Here is a 26,355-nt window from a genome sequence, read left to right as displayed (position 1 = left end):
TCTCTCTCTGAGTAGATTTACAAACAGAGACTTTTAACGTCAGACACGCCGAACCTCCAACGTCGATGAATGACAGGCTGATCATGAAACTCCACTACTTCCTGTGCTCCTTCCTGGTTGCTAAACCTATCAATGAGCCCGCTCAGCTCATATCACTCTGGGATGTTACAAAGGAACTCAAAATCATGAACGTCATGAAATTTAGGTTTTGAACTTCCAATATAGACCCAAATCTCTGCACAGTCTTATATAGCATGTTGTTTATAGGTACAGAGACAGACTGGAGAGCACAGGTCTAGTCTATACCATGTAGTGTGTGTGGATGTGTGTGTGTGTGTGTGTGTGTGTGTGTGTGTGTGTGTGTGTGTGTGTGTGTGTGTGTGTGTGTGTGTGTGTGTGTGTGTGTGTGTGTGAGAGACTCACGTTGTGCCAGGGTCCCCTGCACGCGGTATCCCAGGACGATGGCCGCCCTCTGGACGTCCAGGCTGTTGAGCATGGTGGCGGTGGTGACGGCCGGGAGCCTCTCTCCACTGGGGCCCTCCACAAAGTAGACCATCTCCAGGGGCTGGTCAGGGCCCTCCAGCCTGGACGCACTGACCATCTGTAGGGGAGCGGAGGAACAGCAGTGATTAGAGATATGTAGTGTCATGAACACACACACGCGCGCGCACACATTAGTGTGTGTGAATAGAATACGACTCTACTGTCGTATTATGGAACTTTGCCTTTCCATAGACGAATAAATACAAGCAGCCTTACTAAACACACGGGCTACTGTAGCACACACACACACACACACACACACACACAGACACACACACACACACACATCCAGTCATCAGCTTAGTGATCTCAGCTAATGCTGGCGATTCCGGCCAGGACAAGTCTTACAGTATATGGTCTGAGGCAGAAACACACCTGTGCCCCATGTGTGGTATGTGTGTGTGAAGTGTGTGTGTGTGTGCGTGTGTGTTACATCTATGCTCTCCCAGCAGGATTGAATCCACATCATCCTGCTTGTAGAGTTACTGGAGTGTAAAGATGGCCTTCTGCATGTGAACCTTCTTGCTGACCCCCCCCCCCCCCCCCCCCCCCCTCTCCCGAAATGCTGAATAAAAAGCACCGAAGCCACCTTTAGGGACGCGTTTCCTCTCAAGCCTGTCAAAGGGAAGATAATCACCTGCCTACGATCGCATGAGTAGTGATCGGAATCACGAGTATGAAGAATAAACCTCTGAAGGCAAACTAGGATACGTCCTCTAAAACTGTGTAAAATTAGACTTCTAATCACAGCTACTAGATCACACTCAGGTCCAGCGCAAAGATGATTTTGTATGTGTGTGTTTTTAAGTGGTCTGCGGGTTTCTAGGAAGGAGACAAAGGGGTCATGTGATGAGGGAGACAGGGGGGTCATGTGATGAGGGAGACGGTGAGGTCAGTCTGCTGCCCTGCCTGGTAGCTAGCCACATCCCACCCTCCCAGGCCACGCTGCACACACCAGGCCCTGTCTCTATGGTACCAGAGAGAGAGGGACAGAGAGAGAGAGAGAGAGAGAGAGAGAGAGAGAGACAGAGAGAGAGAGAGAGAGGGAGTGAGGGAGTGAGAGAGAGAGAGACAGAGAGAGAGAGAGAGAGAGAGAGAGAGAGAGAGAGAGAGAGGGAGTGAGAGGGAGAGAGAGAGAGAGAGAGAGAGACAGGGAGAGAGAGAGAGACAGGGAGAGACAGAGAGAGAGAGAGAGAGAGAGAGAGAGAGAGGGAGAGGGAGAGAGACAGAGAGAGAGAGAGGGAGTGAGAGGGAGAGAGAGAGACAGGGAGAGACAGAGAGAGAGAGAGGGAGAGAGAGAGACAGAGAGAGAGAGAGAGGGAGTGAGAGGGAGAGACAGGGAGAGAGAGAGACAGGGAGAGACAGAGAGAGAGAGAGAGAGGGAGAGAGAGAGACAGAGAGAGAGAGAGAGGGAGTGAGAGGGAGAGACAGGGAGAGAGAGAGACAGGGAGAGACAGAGAGAGAGAGAGAGAGGGAGAGAGAGACAGAGAGAGAGAGGGAGACAGAGAAATGAAAAGGATAGAGTTTGAGAGAGAGAGAGAAATGAGAGAGAAATTAGAAGAGAGAGAGGGAGAGACAGGGAGAGAGAGAGGGAGGGTGGAGACGGTGGTTAAGAGAGAACGACAGGCTGTATTAATAACTGATCTGGTATTAGCTCAGTGTCTCAAAGCCACCTTCAAGCAACAGAAGTGGATACAGAGAGAGCGCGCCTGGCTCTGTGAGTGGCTGGTCCTCACACAAATAAGCAACGTTGCCATGGAGACCTGGCCTACCCTATCACTTTGGAGGAGAGAAGAGGAGGAGAGGAGGAGGAGAGGAGGGGACCAAAGCAGGTGTCCAGCGATGGAGGGCCACAGAAGCCTGAGGCTGATTAGTAAAACAGAGGGTTACTCTGGGTGGGAACCACGTCTGGCCTCCTATAATGAGCCTCCCTGTTCAGGAAGGAGCATCGCGGTACAATGAACCCCACTGTGGGGCGAAAGAGTCGTTTACCAGTTTAAGATGCCCGTCTCAAAGAGCCCTCCATTATAACCCTTCCTATATGATAGCGCCATGGCAGAATGAATCCAAACATCAGTAACCCCAAAAATATACATCCAGAATACATAATACATCCATGTCTGTATTTGTATCGGTTTTGTGTAGTTTGTAATTATTTGTAAGTAGAGTACAGAGGGGCCGGCAGTAACATTTCACTGTACATATTTCACTGTATATGTACTATATACATATGATACATACAAATATAAATCTGAATCTGAATCAAACACATACGGTACAGAACAGAAAAAAGGAGGAAACCCTTTTTTTAGGAAAACAACACTGCTGGGAATGCCATACATTTACGTGTTCAGTTAAGTGTTTAGTAGGCAGTGTGCAATACATACAGTACTTGTTGAGTATGTGGTAGGCTAGTATGTTAGTATGCCATGTGGGACACAGCCTACCTGGACACTGTTGTTGCCCACGCTGGTGGCCCTCCGGGCGCGCCTGGCCTCCCCCAGGGCCTCCCCCAGGGCCTCCCCTAGCAGCAGGGCCAGGCCGCGCTCCATCCTGGCCTGGAACCTCCTCTCCCCTTCGCCCTGCTCCGTCACCCCCAGCAGCACTGACACACACACGCACGCGCACACACACGCACGCACACACACACACACACACACACACGCAAGCACGCACGCACAGAGTGGGAGAATTAACACACACAGGACAGGTGAAACAGTGACTTTATACACACACACACACACACACTATGCAGGATGTTGAGGTTGAGGTACCTGTTCTGACCCAGGAGGACCGAAGGAGCTGGGTGGTGTTCAGCTCTGGGTAGTGGAACGCTGTTAGGAGAGAAACTGGCTTTAAAGGAGGTGGACAGTCCGCGTTAAGTGTGTTAGTGTGCGTAAGTGTGCATGTTATTGCACGTGTGTGTGTCTCCACCACTGTGTGTGTCGCAAGAGGGGTCCAACAACGGGGGATGCCCAAAAAGGGGGCTTAACGCCTTGATACCCGTCTGCTGTCAATGGCAGAGACGCTGCTACATGTAGCTTTGACGAAGAATGTGTGAAAAAGAAAGCAGCTATGTCACTGGTCCATGAGCTTGTGACTGTATATTCATTGCACCTTCAGTATTTGTGTCCCTGTATGTTTTTCTCTGTGTGGACATAAATAAATTAAATAAGTTAAATGTGTGTGTGTGTGTGTGTGTGTGTGTGTGTGTGTGTGTGTGTGTGTGTGTGTGTGTGTGTGTGTGTGTGTGACTCACGCTCTGCTATCTGCAGCACGGGGAAGCCCAGGTAGTAGCTGAACTCCACCATGTTGAGGTTCCGGAGGAGGCTGCTGACCTCTGACCCCCGGAGGTAGCCCTGGGCGTCGCGCACGGCAAAGGTGATGTCCACCTGCTCCCTCTGCTGGCGGGGCTGAGAGTGCGGCTGCTGGCCTAGGGTGATGTTCACGATCTGCAACACCCACACAGACACACATGCACACACACACACACACACACACACACAGACACACACATACAAACACACACACATGCACACACAGATAGACACACACACACACACGCACACACAGACACACACACATACAAACACACACACATGCACACACAGATAGACACACACACACGCACACATGCACACACACACACACACACACACACACACACACACACACACACACACACACACAGAAAGCCAGACACAGAGCAGAACAGTCAGAAAGTCAAACTGTTATCATATAAATGTTGTCACATGTACATACAGTATGGTTTCTGCTTTGGTGTGATTTGGTCCTTAAGTCTAAGTCGAAGACTAGTGTCCACGCAACCATCACCCATACATCACCACCTCTGGAAAAGTAGCCTAGTGGCCAACAGGGCAGGAGTCTATGTCCAGATTGCTTAGCGTGAGGCAGCTTGATGTACAAGTACACCCCCTGGACATGACGCTAGTACGTCACAGGGACTCACCCCCAATCCAGTCCTTGATGCTGAGTGCCAAGCAGGGAGGCATCGGGTACCATTTTATAGTCTTTCGTATGACTCGGCCGGGGATCGATCTACAGCAGAGGCAGGCTAGCCTCGCCATCAGGCAGGCCGACTTTTCTAGGACGGCCCCAACCTCGACCACATCTATACCAAGCGGTGCAAGACCAAGGCCAGCAGAATCCTGAGAGACTCCAGTCACCCAAGCAGTGGCCTGTTCTCTCTGCTCAGCTCAGGGAAGAGATACCGTTCAGGGGACTCAGGAAGATTATCTTCCCCCAGGCAATCCGGTACCTAAATGGAACTGACTAAGCACTTTTTCTTCTCAGAGTAACAGCACTTTAAATTTATTTTGAACTGAAATAACCCTCTGACATCATGAATGTATATTGTTTCTGTCTGCTATTGCTTTTGTCTGTTGTCGTGTCAGATTTGTTGCGTGTGTATATCTACTATGGAGCCGACTGTAACATTCTGTTACATTTCACTACGTTGTATTATGTATAAACCCTGAATCTGAAGCTGACAGCGCTCTGCTTACGCGCAGAGCGCAACTTCTCGGTATCTCTGACGCTCTCTGAGGAAGTCCCTGTTTTCCCCAGTTCCAGACTAGAGTGCGTATGTCTCTCAGAACACTCTGGTGTAGCGTAGACGGGGCCCCCAGCGGTGAGACGCGTGAGCTAGCTAAGCGCTAGCAGAGCCAAGGCTCTGGATCAACGGTGCGAACACAGGGAGTAAGTGGGTGCTAATAAATACAAAGCACATCAGAAGCTTGCATATGCTGCCAACAAATAGTGCATGTGTGTGGGTGTTAGGGCTGCACGATTTTGACAAAAGATAATAATTGTGATTATTTGCTCCAAAATGGTAATTGCGATTAATAATTGTGATTAATATTTAATATATAATATTAATATATAATAACCAAAAGGTCATAATAAGGGAGGTCATAATCGCGATTTCGATTAATTCACAATTAATTGTGCAGCCCTAGTGGGCGTGTGTGTGTGTGTGTGTGCGCGCACGTTCTCCCCTCACCTGCACGGTGAAGTTGGTGGACCCCTGGGACCGGCGGCGGACCTCGGCGTAGGCCATGGTCAGGCCTTTCTCCATGCGCTCGCTGAAGTTACACACGCGCACGTCGATGTGGCTGGGCACAAACTGCAGCACTGCACAGAGAGGGCCAGAGCGTCTGAGGGGGGTCGCTGCACATCCAGACATACACTAGAATACGCTACGTATAGGAATCACGTCCCGTGTTTAAATGGGTAGTTTGGTATTTAGCATCAACAGCTCCGATATGCTGAGTATGTTACGGTCCGGACCGTTCGTCTCCCACGTCCGGCCAAAAACATGGTGAATGCATGCAAGTCCAACTTCCGCACGTGGAGAAAACGATCATTAGGGGCTCGGTGTGAGGTCTCACAGGTGAGGTCATCGGCTCTGATTACACCCTGCGACTGTAGGTCTCTATCTTCTTAAGATACTCAACTAACAGAGCAGGCCTATCATTTTTACACTGTGATCTAGGGCTACCATATCGAATGATAATAGTATTTACTTGATTTCTTATGTTTTATTGTGTTTTACAGTATCTTCCATCTTATTTTCCTGTCTTTTTTTATGTGGTCTCGGAGCCAGACTCTCTACAGAGGAGAGAGTCTGGACTTCAGCCGCTTAGAATTTGTAAAAGGAAGTTCTTAAAAAACTCATCACTTCCGGTCCGGACTGTCTACTACTCTCTACAGAATTTTGACGGGATATCCGCCCGTTTTTTCACCAACTTCCTTCATCTAAATTTCTGAGTCTGAATACCAGACGTAGTTGACAGTCTGGGCCGGAAGTCGACTCGTCTGGCTCGCGAGACTAATTTTTATGCGAAGCAATCTACAAGTATTCTACAATGCAAGCCAGCCATGGGCGGAGTTTCATGATCTAGTCGGGATCAGAGGTTGGTTGGACTGACGGGCCCAGCTGCTACTGTGATCTTACCAGAGTGGACCTGGTACTGGTGGTCAGGTGCCGTCCAGTTAGGCGCCAGGGAGAGAAAGCGGCGTCCGGACTGGCCCAGGGCGTTGATGACAGAGATGGCTGTGTAGACCACCGGGCCCGACACCGCCCGGAACACGAGCCTGGGAGGGGGCTCCACTACCTAGTACACACACACACACACACACACAACAACAACAACTTGTGAGACTTATCCTGTATTCCCGTGTGTGTGTGTGCGTGCGTGTGTGTGTGTGCAGTGTGAGTGAGAGAGAGAACAAGAGAGAGAGAAAGCGCAAGAGAGGGAGAGAGCGGAGTGTGTGTGTGTGTGTGTGTGTGTGAGAGAGAAAGAGAGAGAGAGAAAGAGAGAGAGAGAGAGAGAGAGAGAGAGAGAACGAGAGAGAAAGATGTTGTCGTGAGAAATGACTTGTATTTTTCAGATGAGCTAGTAAAGCATGGCCTAGATAAATCTCTTGTTTTACAGTGGTATTTCAGTACAGTAGAGAGGGTTACTGTGTTTTGAGGCCAGTCGTACTCATGTAGACCGTGGAGTCTTGGTGTAACTAACTCTCTAACTCTGCTGGGCTGAGTTTCCCAGAGGCATCGTAGCGCTACGTTCATCGTAAGCTACGGCGTTCATCGTAGCGCTACGATCATTCCTCTGGGAAACTCAGCCCTGGTCTGTTTTAATGAGACGAGATAAGGAGACACAGGAAGTGGGCTGACCTGCTTGGTGCATCCCTACACCACACACACACACACGCATCTAAGCACACACACACACACACACACACACACACACACACTCCAGCTCCTACTTGATTAAAGAATAGGGGTGTAACAATATATCGTGCCACAATATATCGCGATACAGAAACGTCACAATACGTATCTTCAAGGTGAAAACAATATCGTGATATGTTTCTTGTATATCAGGCTACACAACGCTGGTAACAAACATGTCTTTTGTCTCTAGGCCTATCCATGATATTACAACAATTAAGCTCTAAATTCACAATGTGTAGTGGAGTAGAAATGTGGAGAAATGCACTATTGGTGTGAACAGCAGCGCTACTGCAACGCTTCACACCTGCCCTTAGTGTATCGTATCGTATTGTTATCGTCAACCCAATATCGTGTATGGTATCATATCGTGAGATTAGTGTATCGTTACACCCCTATTAAAGAATATCGATAAGCGGAGGTTATGTAACAGCGTCCTACTGTCTTCTCGCTTCTCTTAGCTGTTTAGCTAATTACTCCGTCCACCTCCGTCCACTCATAACAGCTAGGGCTGGGTTTAAAAAAACGATTAATCGATTCTGAATCAAATGATTCAGAATCGATTCATGAATCCCAAAATCGATCTTTTATTTAATGAATGAATGAATAAATGAAGGTATGAATAGTTCATTAATTCATTCAATGATTCATTCATTCATTAATTTTTGGAAATCAGTATCGATACGCAGCCCTAGTATTGATGTGTTGCATAACTTGGCAGTCATGTAATTAAGGTTACAGCTTAAAAAAACAGGTTTTAGTAACACTAACCGAATCGATATTGAATCGAATCGAATCGTGATAATCCATTCCAAACCTTGTTAATCGGGATCGAATCGATTCTTGAAATTTGACTCGATACCCAGCCCTAATAACAGCCCACCTGCAGCTCCAGAGATCTGTTGAACTGGCTCTTCAGAATGTCCCTCATCTGAGACTTAGCATATCCCACCGTGACCCCGGGCGGAAAACCTGTAGTAGTAGTAGAAGAATATTATCGCTATCATCATTATCATCATTGTTAATCATTACCATCTTCTTACTGGTATTTCTTATCTGTTGATATGACACTGGGGTGCTAGCGACACAAAATCAGGACTGTCAAATAAAGAGATTGGAGAGATTACGATTAAAGAATTACAGGTCTCCTCTCATGTGATGTAATGTTATGTCTTACCGACTCTGACGAGGTACGTGGGATTGGTGACGTTGCACAGATACTGCCGAGGGGGCGTGGCCACAGGGGTCGTGGTGGCGGAAGTGGGTGTGGTCAGAGCAGGGCTGGTAGAAGCCTCTGTGTTCATAGTACTAGTAGTAGTAGTGGTGGAACTAGCTATAGTAGTAGTAGTAGTAGTAGTAGTAGTAGTAGCCTCAGTAGTAGGAGTAGGAGAGGTGGTGGTAGCTATGGTGGTCAGGCTGTCTTTGGTCACGACTGTCACATTGCCGTCTGGTGTCGCTGCGTCTGTGGTAGCACCCTGGTCAGCCATGACACCCGTTGCTGGGAGCACAGACGTGGCATTATGGGACGGCTCCGCGGTTACCGAGGAGCTATTATGGGATATGTCCGTAGGGAACGGAGTGAAGGTCAAAGAGGGGGTCAGGACAGGCGCGGAGGTGGGAGAGGAGCTGAGGAGGATCGTCTCGGAGGGGACGAACCACAGGACGTCCGTCAGAGAGGAGGACGCGATGTCATCAGACTGCTGCGTGGCACCGGGCAGGACGGACTCCAGACCTCCAGCGTCCAGACCTTCTGTCGGGGTGGGGGTCAGAGTCACAGGGCTGGACCAATCCCCCTCAGCGGACACCTGGCCACCCCAGAGGGCAGACGAGCGCTCCACAGAGGGGGTGGCGGCCACGGAAGGTTCCAGAAACCCCTCGGAGACGTTCACCAGGTGGGGCGTCCCGTCCACCTCTGAGGGCTCTGCCGTGGTGATGTTGAAGGGCTCCGAGCCCGAGAGGTCACTGGACGCCTCCTCCTCCACCCAGGTGGCGTTGTCTTCTCCTCCTTCCCCTCCTCCATCTCCATAGGACGCCGTCGGCAGGTGGCTGGGGTCCACAGAGAAGGCGCCGGCGGCCATGACACGAGTGGAGCTGATGGGGATGAGGGAGAGGCTCCTGGAGGCGGACAGGTCGCCCCTGTGTTCGGCTGAGCTGGAGTCATCCTGGTCCATCTGGGTGATGTAGAACTCCCGGCTGTTCATATCGGGCAGAAGCACGTCCGTGGGCTCCACGGTGAAGATGTCCGACCAGTTGCCGTCAAGGCTCTCGTCGCTCCCAGGGGCGGGCGTCCGTTCCAGCGCGGGGTGACCAGAGGATGGGGAGGGACGGAGGGAGGGAGTTATGGAGGAGGGATGGATGGAGGTAGGAGGGGTACTTCTGACCCCGGGGCTGTAGGCCACGGTGAGAGCAGGGGAGGTGAAGACGTGATGATGCCTGGAGGAGGGCGACACGCCCGCCCTGGAGGGGAAGGATGTGTCGTAGCTCTCCGTGTCGGAGTCCTCCAGGTCAAACATGTCCGAGGGCAGGCTAGTCACTAGGGAGTAGTCATCCCCCTCGGAGCCCAGGAAGGACATGGTCTCCAGGTAGTCCCCGGACCCCCAGTCCACCTCCATGGTGTCGGTGGGGAAGAAGTCCTCGGGCGGGGCCAGGGTGGGCTCAGAGGAGGAGGAGGAGGCGTAGGGGCTGAGCAGAGGCATGGAGCTGGGGGCCAGTCTCTCCCCAGGCGGCTTCAGGAGCAGGTGGATCCCCTGGGCGGAGTCCTGCTGCGTCGCGGGGTCCCTGCTGGGGCTCAGCTGGGTCGGGTCCAGCAGCTGGCTGGACGGCTCCGCGGGCGGCGCGGGATCCGCTGAGACACGCCCCAGACTCTGAGACAGGCTGGGGTCGGAACCCGGACTCTGAGACAGGCTGGGGTCGGAACCCGGACTCTGAGACGGGATGGGGTCGGAACCCAGACTCTGAGACGGGATGGGGTCAAGCTCGGGCTCACCGACAGGTAATCCGGGGAGGTCCAGAGGACGGACAGGACGTGACGTCGTGATTGTCAGGGTCTGTTCTGATTGGTTTCGCGGGTGGGTGGCTGGGAGCGGTGGTTCGTCTGGAGCGCTCTGGTCAGAGGGTGGGACAGGAAGCTGGGTAGATAAGGAGGTCCCAGCAGATGTGGAGACGCTCTGGGAGGAAGCGGACGCGTTTTTGGGACGTGTGTGTAGAAGCTGTTGATTTGATACCGCTGAAGGGGATACGATGGAGGTAGTAGACCCAGGAGCAGCCGGCTTCACCTCCCTGGACAGCCTAGCGAGGCCTTCGGCCTCGGTGGGCGGAGCCGCGATGGCGGAGGGGGTCCAGTGGGGCGGAGCCTCGCCAGAGGCTTCCCACATGGCGGGACGCAGCGATGGCCCATCTGAGGGAGAAGAAGGAAGAATGACTTAATGCAGAATAGTCCTAAAGATGAGAAGGTCTCAAGAAAAGTACAGTAATTGGACAAATTGGACAGAGCATTCTGGGGATCGTTGAGATGTCTAAAGGATTTATCATTCTCTTGAATTCGGGATGAAAGCAATATGGCAGAACTGGCGGAATATATCATGGCAGAACTGTCAAGCACTTTGGATTTAGTTCCAGCCTCTTCATCACTTCATCAGCGGCGAGACTTTGCTCTGAAACCCATTCTATTAGGCCCCGCCCAGTCCTCCAGGCCCAGTACGCTACTCTGCAACTACCTGAAATGACCATTGATTTGCCAGCATCCAGCCTTAATCAATAACAACCGGATTAATGAGAAGAGTGCTCTCAAGGTATAGGATTACCATTCATCAACCCAGGGCTCCATCTCCGCCAATACTCACCTCTGCAGCAAAGGTTGTGAGGGGATAAACGGACTCTATACTGTGATGGCTCTCTAAATATAGGCTTGGCTATATTACAGGACATGAGTGCGGGCAGTCATATGGGGGTAATCTAATAGCCTAAACTGCAAATGAATCCTTGTGTTATTGATATTGGCATATATGGGAAAGTATAAAAAACACCATGCAGCCCGAGATCTGTGATCACTCTCATCGATATTCAGGCCTACATGTAAGTATTGATAAAGATAATGCAGTACACCATACAACACGACTAGTAAATCGTTAGATCATTCTGGTACTGGACACCCTATGCAACATGACAAGACCCCTGGTACATTGTGTTTGAATCACTACTGTGCCTTGGGCCTAATTGCTAATCTAACTAATACAGCATTTGCCAAAGCGGCTCTAAAATGGAAAAGTCGATTCAGAGCCAGAGAGAGAAGACCTAGCCACAGGCTCTCAGAGGCCATGGGAACGCCATGTGGCTTAGTGGCGGCCTAGCCAGGCTAATCCACACACAGCCGGGAAATGACCCACAGCGCACACTGGGTTATGGTGGGACATACAGTTAACTCCATACATTGTGTGGGTGACAAATCCTGTCTGTTGCTGATTATCACAAACACCACGGAGGGCTCTGGGTCATCGTAGCTTGAGAGTGTGTCCAAGGGCCTACTTACTGAAGCACTCTAAATGACAACAAACAAATAGGCCTACTCTATAAAACGCTCCGGTGCTTAACCTTGGATGGATGAATGTCATTATTTCCTCTCAACAGGCAACTCTGGCTTTTAGACAAAACACTCCCAAACCCACAGGGAAATTCAACCAGGATGAATCGGTAAAAAGGTTTCCTGTTTTATATGAGTAGTAACAGACAATTTGGCTTTGTTGATGCAGTGTTTCTAACGTGAGTGAATAGATTCGCCAGACTGCAGTGCCAACAGGATTTTCTCAGTAACTTGCTCTTGCATAACCTAAGCATCATGCATGATTTAATTGGGAACTTCGGTGATTACCCAAGTCAAAATCTGATGTGTGTGTGTGGGTGGATGGGTGTGTACAACTTCTGAGAAGCCTCTGGAGCCACGTTACTTAAATAATTCACAGAGGGCCTTTAGCGGGCTCAGTTCCAAAGAGCAGTATCAGTTCGCCTAGTTTATATTCCAAAAACATGTTCCATAAATTTTCCATTAGCAACATGAAAAGTCTAAACAGAAGCCTAGCGGTCAAGTTGGATGAGGACTGGGGGGCTGGTTGCAGCTCACCCCCGTCAGAGGAGAGAGCAGAGGGGCCAGAGAGCAGTGTTGAGGTGGCTCCTAACGGTGGGGGGGGCTTACTGAACTTTGACAGGGTTGGCAGGGGAACAGTTCAGTAGCGGCAGTGGAATCTGCGGATGTTTAATAGTCATCAATCCCATAACACATAATCTCTCTCGCTGAGAGGAGTCCAGGCTAAACTAGATGAATTCTATTCATGACTTCATAAGATATGTGTGGACGCCATATGCTTAGCTGGGCGCTGTTCTCCAGGCTAAGCTTGGCTGTCTGCTTGTCTTTGATTCATCCTAGGGAGACGCTCTTGGCCTAAGCAGCAGCAGACCAACACACTCTTCACAGGGAGGACTGACTCAGCCATGAGTCTTGTCGTGATGCGGCTCTTTGTACTCCATTATTCAATTTAATTCAATTCAATAGAACTTTATTTGTCCCGAAGGCAATTCAATTTGACAGCAAAAACAGTGCACATTCACTTACACAGACAGCAGCATATTATGTCGCCATAGTAGAACTGGACATCAAAATAACCACACCAGCAGATGAAGGATATTTTTAGGCGAACCCTTCTACACAGGCCCGCTACAGGAGGAACTACCAGACAGATGTGACCGACCAAACCGGAAAACTGGAAACTTTTAAATGAGATTCAATTCATCAGGTTTTTTTTGGAACCTCATCTTTGCTTGAACTTCATCACGTTCGGCGAGTCCAGAATGAGAAACAGAGAGCAGCTGGTTGCGGCAGAGAGAGAAATGGGCCGAATTACATCCTAGTTCACCTTAATCAGGTCAACGTGTTCTGGTGCCTGGGCCTCCGAGAGACGAACAGGCCAGCTAGCCTCTTCCCACTGGCGTTTCTCTGCTGGGAGCTCCAGTCCAGACTGTAGCCTACACACACCGACCGCCACACACGCTCACAGCCTGCCAAGTGTGTGAACCCACAGCAGGGCAGGGGGCCAGGCAACACGCCTCTCCTCCTCCTCTGGACCAGGAGAGAGAGAGAGAGGGAGAGAGGGAGAGAGAGAGAGAGAGAGAGAGAGAGAGAGAGAGAGAGGGAGAAGGAGAGGGAGGGAGGGAGAGATAGGGGGAGGGGGAAGGGAGAGGGAGAGAGAGAGGGAGGGAGAGAGGGAGAAGGGGAGGGAGGGAGGGAGAGAGAGAGAGATAGGGGGAGGGGGAAGGAAGAGAGAGAGGGAGAGAGAGAGAGGGGCAGAGAGAGAGGGAGAGAGATAGGGGGGAGGGGGAAGGGAGAGAGAGAGAGAAAGAGGGGAGAGCGAGAGAGGCGGGGGGGAGAGAGTGAGAGAGGGAGGGAGAGAGAGATAGGGGGCAGGGGGAAGGGAGAGAGAGATAGGGGGCAGGGGGAAGGGAGAGAGAGAGGGAGAGAGAGAGGGAGAGAGATAGGGGGGAGGGGAAAGGGAGAGAGAGAGAGGGAGAGTGAGAGAACGGCTGTTTGATGGAGGAGAGGAGGAGAGAGGAGTGGGCGGAGGAAGGAAGGAGAAGGATCTGTGATGTCTGATGATCTACAGTCCTCCGTCGTCGTCTGAGCAGCCTCAATATCATACAGTACAGTTACGCATAAGTCTAACTACCATACAGTACAGTTACGCATAAGTCTAACTACCATACAGTACAGTCCAGTATAAGTCTAACTACCATACTGTACAGTTACGCATAAGTCTAACTACCATACTGTACAGTCCAGTATAAGTCTAAATTCTGCAGCAGATGATTCAGCAGCCGCTGGGCCGTGGTGTCCATCTGGGCCGTGGTGTCCATCTGGGCCGTGGTGTCCACTGTCCAGCTGTGTGACGGAGCTCTCTGGAGGTTAATGTAGCTATATTATGGACTATAGGCTCTCTGGACACAGCTGGGCAGAAAGGCTCCTGTGCTATAGCCAGTACATCTGCTGCATTCATTGCAACACAGTGCAAGCAGCACTGTGACTAGCCTAGAAATAACAGTGCCTAGTTTAATACAGACCTTTTCCATTGAGACCTTGTGATTAAAACAACTTCATCATCAATACCGGAGAGAGGTCAGCGTGGAACATTACGGTCTGGGGTCCGACTGGACTCTCGCAGTAGAACGCCGTGACACTAAACTGTCAACTCTCCACAGCTCAGTGTGAGTGTGGAGCAATATTAATTAATTTACCGTCACAATTAGGACTATTAGTCGCGGTCGGACGGCTGACAGCGCGGGGCAGCTGAGTGAGACCAACGCGATTATGGACACACCCGTTTTCCAGGTCAGCGTTTAGAGGACATGTTAGAACCTGGCATGGTGGATGATGATAATCGCCGTTTAATGTGAGAGACGGGGGGGGGGGGAGCCAGAGAGAGACCTCGCTAATGGGAAAATGGCTGGAGGTCACACACACACACACACACACACACACACACACTGTTGACTGGTAGCTAGAGTGGTGGGAAGGCCCCTTCTCAATGTCCAGATACTGACCCTCATTGGACAGACCCACGAGTGGTCGTCTGTGTCTGCTCCTGTCTATGTGTCCATTCACACACAAACAGAACCGCGCTCTGTGCCATGAACAGGCTCCAAACCAGGCCTGGCCGTCGTGACCCTTCAAATGCTGATCTCAATAACTAACGTAGGGCTGGTTTTACTGCTGCAGAACTCATCTCGTGACATAATGACCGTCAGAGCTCCTCTCGGGGGATAATGACCATCAGAGCTCATCTCGTGACATAATGAACGTCAGAGCTCCTCTCGGGACATAATGACTGTCAGAGCTCCTCTCATGATAATGACCGGCGGCTCTCGGGGACGACGGACACCTGGCGTCAGACAGACAGCAGGCAGGCCTGAAGGGAGAAGTCACCGAAGTCGCCGCAGGACAAAGCGCCCAGGGGACGGCGCAGCGCTGCCCACCTGTCCCCAGAAATATGAGCGCGTCACACACTGCTGGGCAGCCACTGTAGGGACCGCTATCAGCTGAACGTGCCTGGGGACCCCGGCTGAGGGACACGTCCAAATACCAGATCACAAATGTCAATGTGATCAGCTGGTAGGATGAAGGACACACTTAAGACACACCTCGCTGCCATGATGACACAGGCGGTTGAGTCAGTCTCTATAGGTACACTTAGATGAGGACATGTCACAACTCACTATACACTGTAATGGAAATGTAGGCTAGGGCTATTTCTTGAAATTCTGTGATGATTATTCAAACAATGAACAACCCAGTCTATCAGTAAATTGTATCTGATGAGTAATTGTGTATTACTAGGCTCTGTAGGAGGACGAGGCCCCCACATGTATCCCCATCTCCCATCACAGAATAATGATGAAATAAGCCACAGTATAATTAGGGCTCTGACAGCATTGCCAAATTAATGAAGAGGGAATTTCATTTATTCATGACATGAAAAATTCCCTACTAATCTAATAAGGTTCTATTTCTGCACGCACAGGAAATTGATATAGTGTTTGCATACATAATGAATAGCTTGCTAGTGGCTACTATGATCTGCGCTGGCCTGCTGTTCTCTTTCATTCTGATAACTTTCTAACCCTTTGAAGATGAGCAAGACAGCGACTGATGGTATGCCACCATGTCCACTACTGGAACAGGTGTTTCTTTGTTGGGTCATTTCCACAGATGTCTCTGGCTGGAGCTCTGAGGTGATCTGGACTCTGGAATGGAGAATGGACCCTGTGATGCTCCACAGCTGTGAAAGTCCCACCATTTTACCTAGATTCGAATACCACCATTCATAAACTGTCACTCTCTGGCACATCAGATCAGGTTCTCAGATGCTGAGCCAAGCAGGCTATCGGGCTGTGGTGCTGTTTATCAGTGGTGATTCATTTGTGTCTTCTTCTCTGGTTTTTAATAGGCTACGTCAGCATCACAGCTGGGCTGTGACAATCATATAAGAACGGATTTCATAGTGATGGGTTTATCACTGACCATGGTGCCCATCACAATGCTTAATACAATGAGCAATGGGAGAGAGGGAGGGAGGGAGAGAGGGAGGGAGGGAGAGAGAGAGAGAGAGAGAGGGAGGGAGAGAGAGAGAGAGAGAGAGAGAGAGAGAGAGAGAGGGAGAGAGAGAGAGAGGGATAAAGAGAGTGATGGGCTAAATATAGCAGTCTGCATCCAGCAGCTTTTGTTCCTAGATGTACGACATTGACAGACGCAGGTTCTATCTGGAATACATTTCAATTTCCATGGGTCCTAGACTAAACCCTTTCAATCTAATAGAGAGATAGACAGAGAGAGAAAGAGAGAGAGAGAGAGAGAGAGAGAGAGAGAGAGAGAGAGAGGGGTGGACAAACAAGAGCCACGCAGACAGTACAGTGATTTAATGAAGGAAACAACAAAAAAACAAGCCTGTCCTCGTTCCCAGAACGGATTTTTGGGATTCTATTTTCAGTGGAATCCAGGAGACTTTGGGCTGAACTGCCACGTTTGATACAGCCATATAAAGAGCATTTGTGCTTGAATAAGACCGATGCAGGAAAAAGACTGTAATCAGTGTCACATTACATTTGACATTACACAATTCGATCTGCTCCTAAAAGGTACTAGCCCCTATACCTAGGCCCTGGATATGTCATAGTGCGTCGATCTCCCCCTCTGACCTCTTCAGACTCAGGAGCTGAAACTACGCTGACGCCATGAGATCAAATCACTACAAATCCTCAAAATGTAATTTGTTCCTCCCATGACTGTTGACGCCAGGGCTGAAACGGAGCTAACCTGATAATATTGGTCTGCCAGTCTGCCTGCAGGGGGAGGTGGGCTACAGCCTCTCATTCAATCACACAACACATCAGAGAGAGAGAGAGAGAGAGAGAGAGAGAGAGAGAGAGAGAGAGAGAGAGAAAAGGGGGGTTAATAGATCTATACACCCTTGCCAGTGAAGTGTTGTCTGGCTGAAGAGACGATCAGCTTTCTGAAAGAGGATAATTTCGGCAGCAGTCCTGTCTTTGTGCGACCCAGAGAAATACGGTGTGTTCTTTTCAGCCTAGTGGAGCTCGTATCACAGAAGCGTCTAGACAAACCCAAATGTTCCAGCACCGCCAGGCTGGTGCTGCTTACAGAACTTCCCTTATTCTCGTATTGGATGAGACAGTATCCCTGGCCAAAAGACAAGCAGTCTGGGTCTGAGTCTGGAGCTGCAGTGATGACAAAACCCACTAAACAAACACACACACACACTCACACACACACACACATACACACATACACTGTCTGCTGGGAAAGCTGAGATACCAATTGCATGCCCCCCAAATGATATCATTTCCTTTGTTTGCCAGACTCCTTATAGCAACAAAGTAATCTAATGGTTGTGTGATTTGAAAGGCGGATGACGGAGAGAAGAAAGGAGGTTTTGGTATTAATCCTAACTACAGCCCCACACATGGTTCTGTTTTGGGTCGAGCCCCTTGCGTGACTGGCTCCCCTCGGTGGCTGCCTACCCTACCCTGAGTGCTATCAAACAATCGAGGTTCGCTCCAACTGGGAGGCTTTTAAGATGGGAAAGATTTGATTGTTTTAATATCAGCTGACATTTGTTAGATCAAGGTCCCTCCCTAAAAGCAAAACTAGTAACTACCCCCCCCCCCCCCCCCCCCAAACACCCACCCAATGAGAGGAGGTGCGTGTTAAGACTATTGCAGTGATATGGAAAGCCAAGCCTACATTCTCCCGTTTGCTCAGTTTAGTAGCAGAATCAAAGTCTTACTAGACAGTATTTGTCTGCATTTAGCTCACTGCTGTCAACAACTTACCAAACAAACCAGTGAGATAAATATACACATTGAATAGAACAGGACAGCTTAGATCCAGTAGACCACATTTCCTAGCGGTCAGAGTTAAAGAGTCCAGCTGCACTCTCGTGGACCGTCCCTGGGTGGAATTGGAGCGGACGCCTGACTGAGCTCATGTCTGCTCTCTATCTAATATTCATACAGTCCTCCTGTCTTACCACCAGGGAATCCATTTAAAGATAAGAGCCATGAGGAGGGAATGGGGGAAGGGAGAGAGGGGGAAAGAGAGAAAGAGAGAGAGAGAGAGAGAGACGGCATAGAGTCAGAGCAAGCAAAATATCACCAGAGAAGAACCAGACTTTCCCATTAACGCAGTGTCGTGTCACTGACTGGAAACCATTCAAGTTCCCACATCCTCCCCTTCTCTCTCTCTCTCTCCGTCTTCTCTTCCACCCCCCCTTCCCCCTCCTCTTCTCTTCCCAGCCCAGATTTTCTTCGAAAGACAGGAAGGCAGAGAGGCCTGTAACCGGAGACGCCCTGAGGACTGGGTCACTCTTCACTCTCCGCCACTCTGCCCAGGACAGCCCAGACTCTGCTCTGCCTCCAGGAAAACACAGGCCAACGTATCCTCCATCAGCGAGGCCGGCCCGACCCGTACGTCTGACCCCGAAAAGGAGCTCCAGCACTAGGCTGGTTTGTGTGCTTTAGTGGAGGTGGACGCTGAGACCCAAAACAACACGGTTTATCCTACAGAACCTGAAAACAGACCCGCCCCGAAAAGCGCCATCTGCTAGTAAATAAATAATCAACGGCAGGTCATTGGCGCGTACCGTGATTGGTACGGCAGCGCAACATGGCCTCAGTGTTGCCTTCTGCCAAACGCTGAACTCTGCCTCTCGCGTTTGTGTTCGTAGGTTTTTCCACAGCCCCCGCCGAAACCGTTACTGAACAGAAATGCTCGACGCCGTGCAAGAACAGGAACAGAATGATGAACGGCGCAATTCACGTCCGTCGTTTTGAATTCAGTTGACGGGCCGAGGTTTGGGTTCCAGCCTTTGTTTTTTGACCTTGCTAACGCTACAGGGCTTCCAGTCCCTCTGCTATCAGACGGCCTCCAGAGGCCTTTCTCATTCTGTTGTCCAGGTTCGATTAGAGCCAAGGAGAGAGTGGTCTTATCTGGCGAGAGCTTTCACTGTGGAATACTCAGACACAGGATACAGAAGTGGCCTGCTCCCTGAGTCACCGATAACAACCTGCACGCTATGTAACCTAATAATAGTCAGGAGTCGACGTGGAAATAGGCTAAGGTGGCCGATACAGCTGAAAACAATGTGTGAAATACAAAATAATGATGCAGTAGTCCACAATGAGGCAGTAGCGATGATCTGTGATAAGCGAGAAAACACAAACACTCATACCTAGGATAGCTACTAGTCAACTGGAATTGTGAAGTGAAATTCACCTACTGTGTGAGTAAGAAGTAGGACAGACAGAACAGGTGGGGAGAGAGAGAGCAGAGCCTGACCACACACCCACATTCACCTCGACCAACCTCTCTATCACTACTGACCCCATGGATAAGATCCTACCCCCGGGGATAAGCAAGCTAGGGTGAGAGAACACAGGGACCACCTGCAAATACTGCTCCATTTGTAAGACTGTATGACATGTTTAAACTCGCATTACACCCGCCCCCCTGGTCCGGGTACAGGACCACCCACACATGAGCCGTCTGAGTTCCTGATTGCCCAGAATCCCTGTCAATCATCTGAGCTACAACAACAATATTTAGGCTAGGAGTGGGTATTTGTGGGACTGAGAAACAGCGGTGGAAAATTGCCTTGTTAAAAATGGGGGTGGGAGGAGGGGGGGGGGGGCAGAAAATCACTAGCAGATGTGAGGTTGGACATAACCTCCACGCTGTGGCACCTTCACCAGCCAGGCGGGCTCTCGGCACAGGTACGTCTGACTGTGTGGAGGAGGAGAGCGGGCTGGAAATGCTGCTAAGTGTTCTTAGCTAGCCTGAGGGGGCTGTGCTTTAGACCTACTGAAAACAACTGCTCTGCTTTGGGGACGGCTGTGTTCCCCACCTACATCTAAAATACAGTACACTGACTCACTCCCGTCTGGGAGAAGAAAAAAAACATTTCACACACAGGCTACTTTCTGAAAGTAAACAGATTTTGACTGTCTACTTTATAGCCTGCTGGTGTTGACCTGGCCTTGACACTGGGCCTAGTTAGCCTTCCCTGTCCTCTCCTTGCTTTGCTAGGGAGTGCATTTCAGCCTCATATTCAGGCTTTGTGTGTGGTGTGTGTGTGTGTGTGTGTGTGTGTGTGTGTGTGTGTGTGTGTGTGTGTGTGTGTGTGTGTGTGTGTGTGTGTGTGTGTGTGTGTGTGGTGTGTGTGTGTGTGTGTTTGGTAGAGTTCTAGTCCTGGCAACAGCATCACCACCCTGTTTGAATTCTGATGGGTTCTGTTCATTGATCCTGTGATGGCTGCCCGCTTTGATACATAATGAATGAGTTCCTTGTCGTCCCTGGCCTGCAGATCCCATTTCACATGGCAACCGATCACACTGGTGACTAGCTGGCCAGCCAAGCAGGGTCACAGACTCACAGAGCAGCATCGACTGTGAGGGCGGGCCAAGAGACGCTCATGATAGCAATTAACCAGCAGCTGCAACTCTATGCAACAACTAGCTAGGCTAAGTGGCTAGTTTATTGACCATCTAGTAGACCATATATATGCAGCCAGGGTCCCTCAAAATAAAGTTTCTACTGAGGTAAAAGAAGAAAGTGACCTGGGGTGACCGGTGCAGTGAGGAGTAGGGCTGGGTATCGAGTCGAGTTTCAAGAATCGATTCGATTCCGATTCACAAGGTTCCGAATCGATTATCACGATTCAATTCGATTCGATTCGATATCGATTCGGTTAGTGTTACTAAAACCTGTTGTTTTTAGCTGTAACCTTAATTACATGACTGCCAAGTTATGCAACACATCAATACTAGGGCTGGGTATCGATATTGATTTCCAAAAATTAATGAATGAATGAATCATTGAATTAATTAATGAACTATTCATACCTTCATTTATTCATTCATTCATTCATTAAATAAAAGATCGATTTTGGGATTCATGAATCGATTCTGAATCATTTGATTCAGAATCGATGAATCGATTTTTTAAACCCAGCCCTAGTGAGGAGTCAGGGTGGCGTGCGTCCATCGCCACTTCATTAAGGCGTAGGCTAATTCAAAGCGCCGCCGCTGCTGAATGTTTCAGTCGGCCGGGAGAGAGAACCCCCTGGATTTGACGTCGTCCCCCAATCAGCGCTCACAACCCTACCCTGCTTCTCCTCGACTCACTCCAGGAACCGATTTAGCTTGTCGCTGTTGCGGCGGCTAGGCTAAGCTACCCAAGGTGGCCGTATAGCCAAGTTAGGTCACTTTCAGCCCAGTATAAGCCACTCAAGTGGAAACCAGCAGTGTGATACTAAAGACATGAAGCTTGTCTAGTCCCAGAGGACCTAGTCTTCACTGGCTCATTAGTTTGTTTTGAGTTAGGGAGAGGAAAGGAGGAGAGCAGAAGACGAGATAAAAGGAGGTGGGGAGAGGAGAGGAGAGGAGAGGAGAGGAGAGGAGAGGAGAGGAGAGGAGAGGAGAGGAGAGGAGAGGAGAGGAGAGGAGAGGAGAGGAGAGGAGAGGAGAGGAGAGGAGAGGAGAGGAGAGGAGAGGAGAGGAGAGGCCAGTGCAGACGTTCTCCCTCAGAAATGAGTCCAAACCAGTGTTGGTGATGTAGTGCTGCTCTTGACATGGTGAAATGGGTGAGAGGGATACACACACATCTTCTCTATGGGACCTTGATTATAAAACAGTCTATCCCACTCCTACTGGCTTCAATCAATCAATCAATCAATCAAAGCTTTATTTGTTTATTTATTTCAAGCAGGAGTGGAGGGGAGATGAAACGGCTCGTCTCTGAACAACCCCACCAGCGATATTGCCAATCCCTTCACACGCACGCACACACACACACACACACACACACACACACACACACACACACACACACACACACACACACAGTCTACATCGTTTGACAGCAAGAGGCAATTTTATAACTACAAAGCAATCCAAGTGAGGCGTTTGTTAGCCCTATCTATTGTCAAATGAGTAACAAAGGGACAATCTTCCCGTAATCACATTGAGCTGCTAGAAAATCGCATGTCGGATGAAATGCTGACCAGAGCAGGGCACGGCGGCGCCCGGCTGTGGATGGCGGTCATCTCTCCAGGGGAGGATGAGCTGGCCTAGCTTTTGTCATCCGTGACCTTTCCATGACCTCACTGTCAGCCTCTCAAGAGGCGCACACGAGCAATCCAAAACGCCAAGGCCTCAAAACAACGATTCTTAGCCTAGTACAGCCAAGTCCTACGTGCCCAAGGAGACACTCGCAGACTCCCAAGTTAGTCCCCAGCACAGCACAGCCCACTCCCCTCTCACGGTCCCACGCCTCTGCAGAGGGAGAGCGCACTACTCACTGGCAGTGACAATCAACACTACAGGCGCAACAGACCTAGCGTTTAGAACAACCGTGCCATTCATTAGCATGGCTGCGAGGGATGCGAGTAGTGAATGGAGGTGTGATTAAAACCGATTGGGGGGAAAAAGAGATTACCTCCTGATTTCCTGAGCCCAGGTATCCCCTAGGCCATGGTATTTAATCCTATTATCGGGGAGTTAGTTTCATTAGTGTTTGACTGGTCTTTCAAACACTCATGCCACAAGTTTGGAGGGGGAGGGGTGGGGTTAGATCAGGATATGATCCACAGAATAAAGACTGAACCATATAAACAGTTCTTAACCGGATGGTCTGGTCCTTTATCTAGGCCTATCTTTTATGACAGGATATTGGTTCAAGTCAACACTCCACTAACGTTAAACACTCAAACACTACAAGACAGCCAGCCCTGGCCTGGGTATCACCTCTTTACTGGGAGGTCCAGAGAGAAACGGACCCTGCAGTGTCCAGTCAAGTGTCCTTCCTTATGCTGCTCACACCCAGGCAAGGATCGGGGCTGTTTCCAAATGTTTGTGAATAATTGCGCACCACCACTACACCCTCCACGAGGTTCTCGGCTCTGTACTGCACTGCTTCCTGTGCGGGAGGGGCAGGGCGTTTGATTCTGAATGTTTTGTTATAGGTTATGCTGTCATGCATATCTGATGCTTACATTAGGGACTGTCCATCTGAGCATGGCCACCAACGCTAAGTTTAAAATGCATTGCCACTCATTAATAAACATACTGTATATTAAGGGTACTTACTGTGTAATTTGTGTTAATTTGTAAACTTTGTAATTTTCGTAACTTGTAAATTAAGTATCAGAGGTAATCTGTATCAAGCATAATCTTGTAGCCGGCAGCAACATTTCACTGTGCCTGTACACGGTACATTACACATGACAATTAAAGGAATCTTGAATCTTAGTCTACTCTGAATCTCTAGTCTGAGTCTACTTTGAATCACTCTAATCTGAGTCTACTCTGAATCTCTCTAGTCTGAGACTACTCTGAATCTCTAGTCTGAGTCTACTCTGAATCTCTAGTCTGAGTCTACTCTAAATCTCTCTAGTCTGAGTCTACTCTAAATCTCTCTAGTCTGAGTCTACTCTGAATCTCTAGTCTGAGTCTTCTTTGAATCACTCTAATCTTAGTCTAGTCTGAATCTCTAATCTGAGTCTACTCTGAAACTTTTGTCTGAGTTTCAAGTCTGAGTCTACTCTGAATATCTACTCTGAGTCTACTCTGAATCTCTAGTCTGTGTCTAGTCTGAATCTCTAGTCTGTGTCTAGTCTGAATCTCTAGTCCGAGTCTACTCTGAATCTCTAGTCCGAGTCCACTCTGAATCTCTAGTCTGAGTTGACTCTGAATCTCTAGTCTGTGTCTAGTCTGAATCTCTAGTCTGTGTCTAGTCTGAATCTCTAGTCTGAGTTGACTCTGAACCTCTAGTCTGAGTCTACACTCTCTGGTCTAGTATTCTACTGGTTGTACTGCTTGGGGCTCTGTGATTCATACTGAGTGTAGCCTAGGCCTTTGCAGAATTGGGGCAAAACAGAAAACAGTTAATTTCAGTGAGTCTGACCAGAATACAAAACGTATCAAGTGTGCCATGCATGGGGCAGCATCCCCAAAGAAGCTTCAGAACTGATTGAGAAATGTATTTGTATTTATTTTTGGTTAGCCTGTAGGACTAACCTACAACTAAGTGATAATTCATTAATTAAACAAAGGCAGATGAGTGGAAATACCATAAGTCTTGGACTGTATTGTGTTAATTCCTCAACAATGTGATAAGTGATGGTTGTGGCCAAATAGGCATCCCCAAAAACTTGAATATTGTGAAAAAGTTCAGTATTTTCCGTAATTTAATTCAGAAAGTGAAACTTTCATGTATTCTAGATCCATTACACAAAGTGAAATATTTCAAGCCTTTTTTGTTTTAATCTTTATGATTGTACAGTTTGTTCAGTATGTTCATTTATACACTCAATACTTGGTCGGGACTCCTTTTGCACAAATGACTGCATCAATGTCAGCCTTGAAATATTTCACTTCATGTGTAATGAATCTATAATATATGATATGTGAATCACTTTTTAAATCAAATTACGGAAAATAATGAACTTTTCCACAATATTCAATTTTTTGAGATGCACCTGTATTTTAACACATGTTAAATAAATTCATTCTTTCACAATACAATAGGTGTGAAGACAATCACTGGCTCACACTTATCTTCTCATTTTATAAGAACTGGATGTTAATTGCTTGGTGATTAACACAAATTGTTTTAGTCTTAAACTATTGCAATGTTGTTTATGTTCAACCAAAATAACCATCCTCCATGAACGAGAGACAGAGAGAGATAAGGATATTTTGCTGGTAAGCTCATCGCTCCTGTATCTTTGTTGCATAATGATGACAAAGGTGCCTTAACAATGGGACTGTGCTCTATCTCTGAATAGCTTGTGTAACAGACATTTAAAGGATAAGGACACTGAATTTCATGTTTAGCCCTATTCCTGGCTTCCCTGGCATGTATCTGACTAGTACAGGTTAAAATATTTCTGTTTTGTGCAGTACAGAGTTCTGTGTCAATAATGTCGGCGCGCGCACCCTGGCTCGTTTTTCGAAACAACAGCTAACTTGTAAACAGTACTACTTTCACCGAACAACCATCTCTTCACGCTGTAAACCTCCGCGAAATTCATCCGAATCCAAATTTCGCGCAGGTTTACAGCGTGAAGGGATGGCTGTTGTATGTTTGGTGAAAGTAGTACTGTTTACAAGTTAGCTGTTGTTTGAAATGCAGAGGCGAAATGACCTATGGTGTTTACAGGACGACTTCAGAGTTTGGTAAGCATAAACCATGTAATTTCTGAACTTGAAATCCACGTATATCATACTTTTTAGAGTTTTTCGAGTGTGCCCATAGCTAGCAACGAGCCAGGGTGCGCGCGCCGACGTTATTGACACAGAACTCTGTACTGCACAAAACAGAAATATTTTAACCTGTACTAATCAGATACATGGCAGGGAACCCAGGAATAGGGCTAAACGTGAAATTCAGTGTACATATCCTTTAAGAATGCAAGTCAGGTTCAGATCAGATAGTTTCCAATAACTTAACAGCATTGATTACAGTGTAGTTACAGTGTACTCACACAAAGTGCACTGCATACAATGTATTATTTTTACAATTAATTCCACAGCATTCCATGCCTGTTGATTTCCTACCTGTTACCTTTTTATGTTTCTGAATTACCTGAGGAAACAAATTACCTTTAAGTTCCTCATTCCTTAGCCCACAGTAGATAGCAGTAGGTTAGTAAATTGAGGGTAGTTAGTAGTTACAGGTTGGTTAATTTGGATTGACCTGACAAACTTGTGATATGACCCAGACCAACAGAATCATTATCCATCTGTGGTGGTGACATCAGCAGGGTCCAAAGTGGAGGATCATGTTTTGTGAGAGAAAAGCGAGGTGTCCACTTACCTGTTGCGACAGGTGTGTCTGCAGTGATCATAGCAACCAGCACGGCCAGCACCAGGACCACAGAACGACAGTTCCTCCAGGTCAGCGGAACCACCACCCAGACCTTAGACAACATTAAATCCTCCAT

At 48.7% G+C, this 26,355-nt stretch overlaps 1 protein-coding gene across 1 annotated transcript in view; it reads right to left on the bottom strand.

Moving 5' to 3' along the window:
- Nucleotides 1-26,355, bottom strand: part of LOC311320592 (UPF0606 protein KIAA1549) — a gene marked incomplete at both ends in the record, with an annotated part of 36,103 nt that extends 9,748 nt beyond the window's left edge. The window contains 12 exons of the mRNA XM_084452379.1: nt 424-601; nt 2,991-3,148; nt 3,318-3,377; nt 3,803-3,995; nt 5,567-5,697; nt 6,521-6,680; nt 8,184-8,272; nt 8,478-8,520; nt 8,842-9,564; nt 9,682-10,254; nt 10,576-10,697; nt 26,229-26,355. Coding sequence (XP_084308505.1) covers nt 424-601; nt 2,991-3,148; nt 3,318-3,377; nt 3,803-3,995; nt 5,567-5,697; nt 6,521-6,680; nt 8,184-8,272; nt 8,478-8,520; nt 8,842-9,564; nt 9,682-10,254; nt 10,576-10,697; nt 26,229-26,355 — 2,557 coding nt within the window. The remainder of the gene's footprint in view (nt 1-423; nt 602-2,990; nt 3,149-3,317; nt 3,378-3,802; nt 3,996-5,566; nt 5,698-6,520; nt 6,681-8,183; nt 8,273-8,477; nt 8,521-8,841; nt 9,565-9,681; nt 10,255-10,575; nt 10,698-26,228) is intronic.

Source organism: Borostomias antarcticus, assembly GCF_949987555.1.
Source record: "Borostomias antarcticus genome assembly, chromosome: 18".
Classification (NCBI taxonomy): Eukaryota; Metazoa; Chordata; class Actinopteri; order Stomiiformes; family Stomiidae; genus Borostomias; species Borostomias antarcticus.
This window is presented reverse-complemented; position numbering and strand designations above follow the sequence as displayed.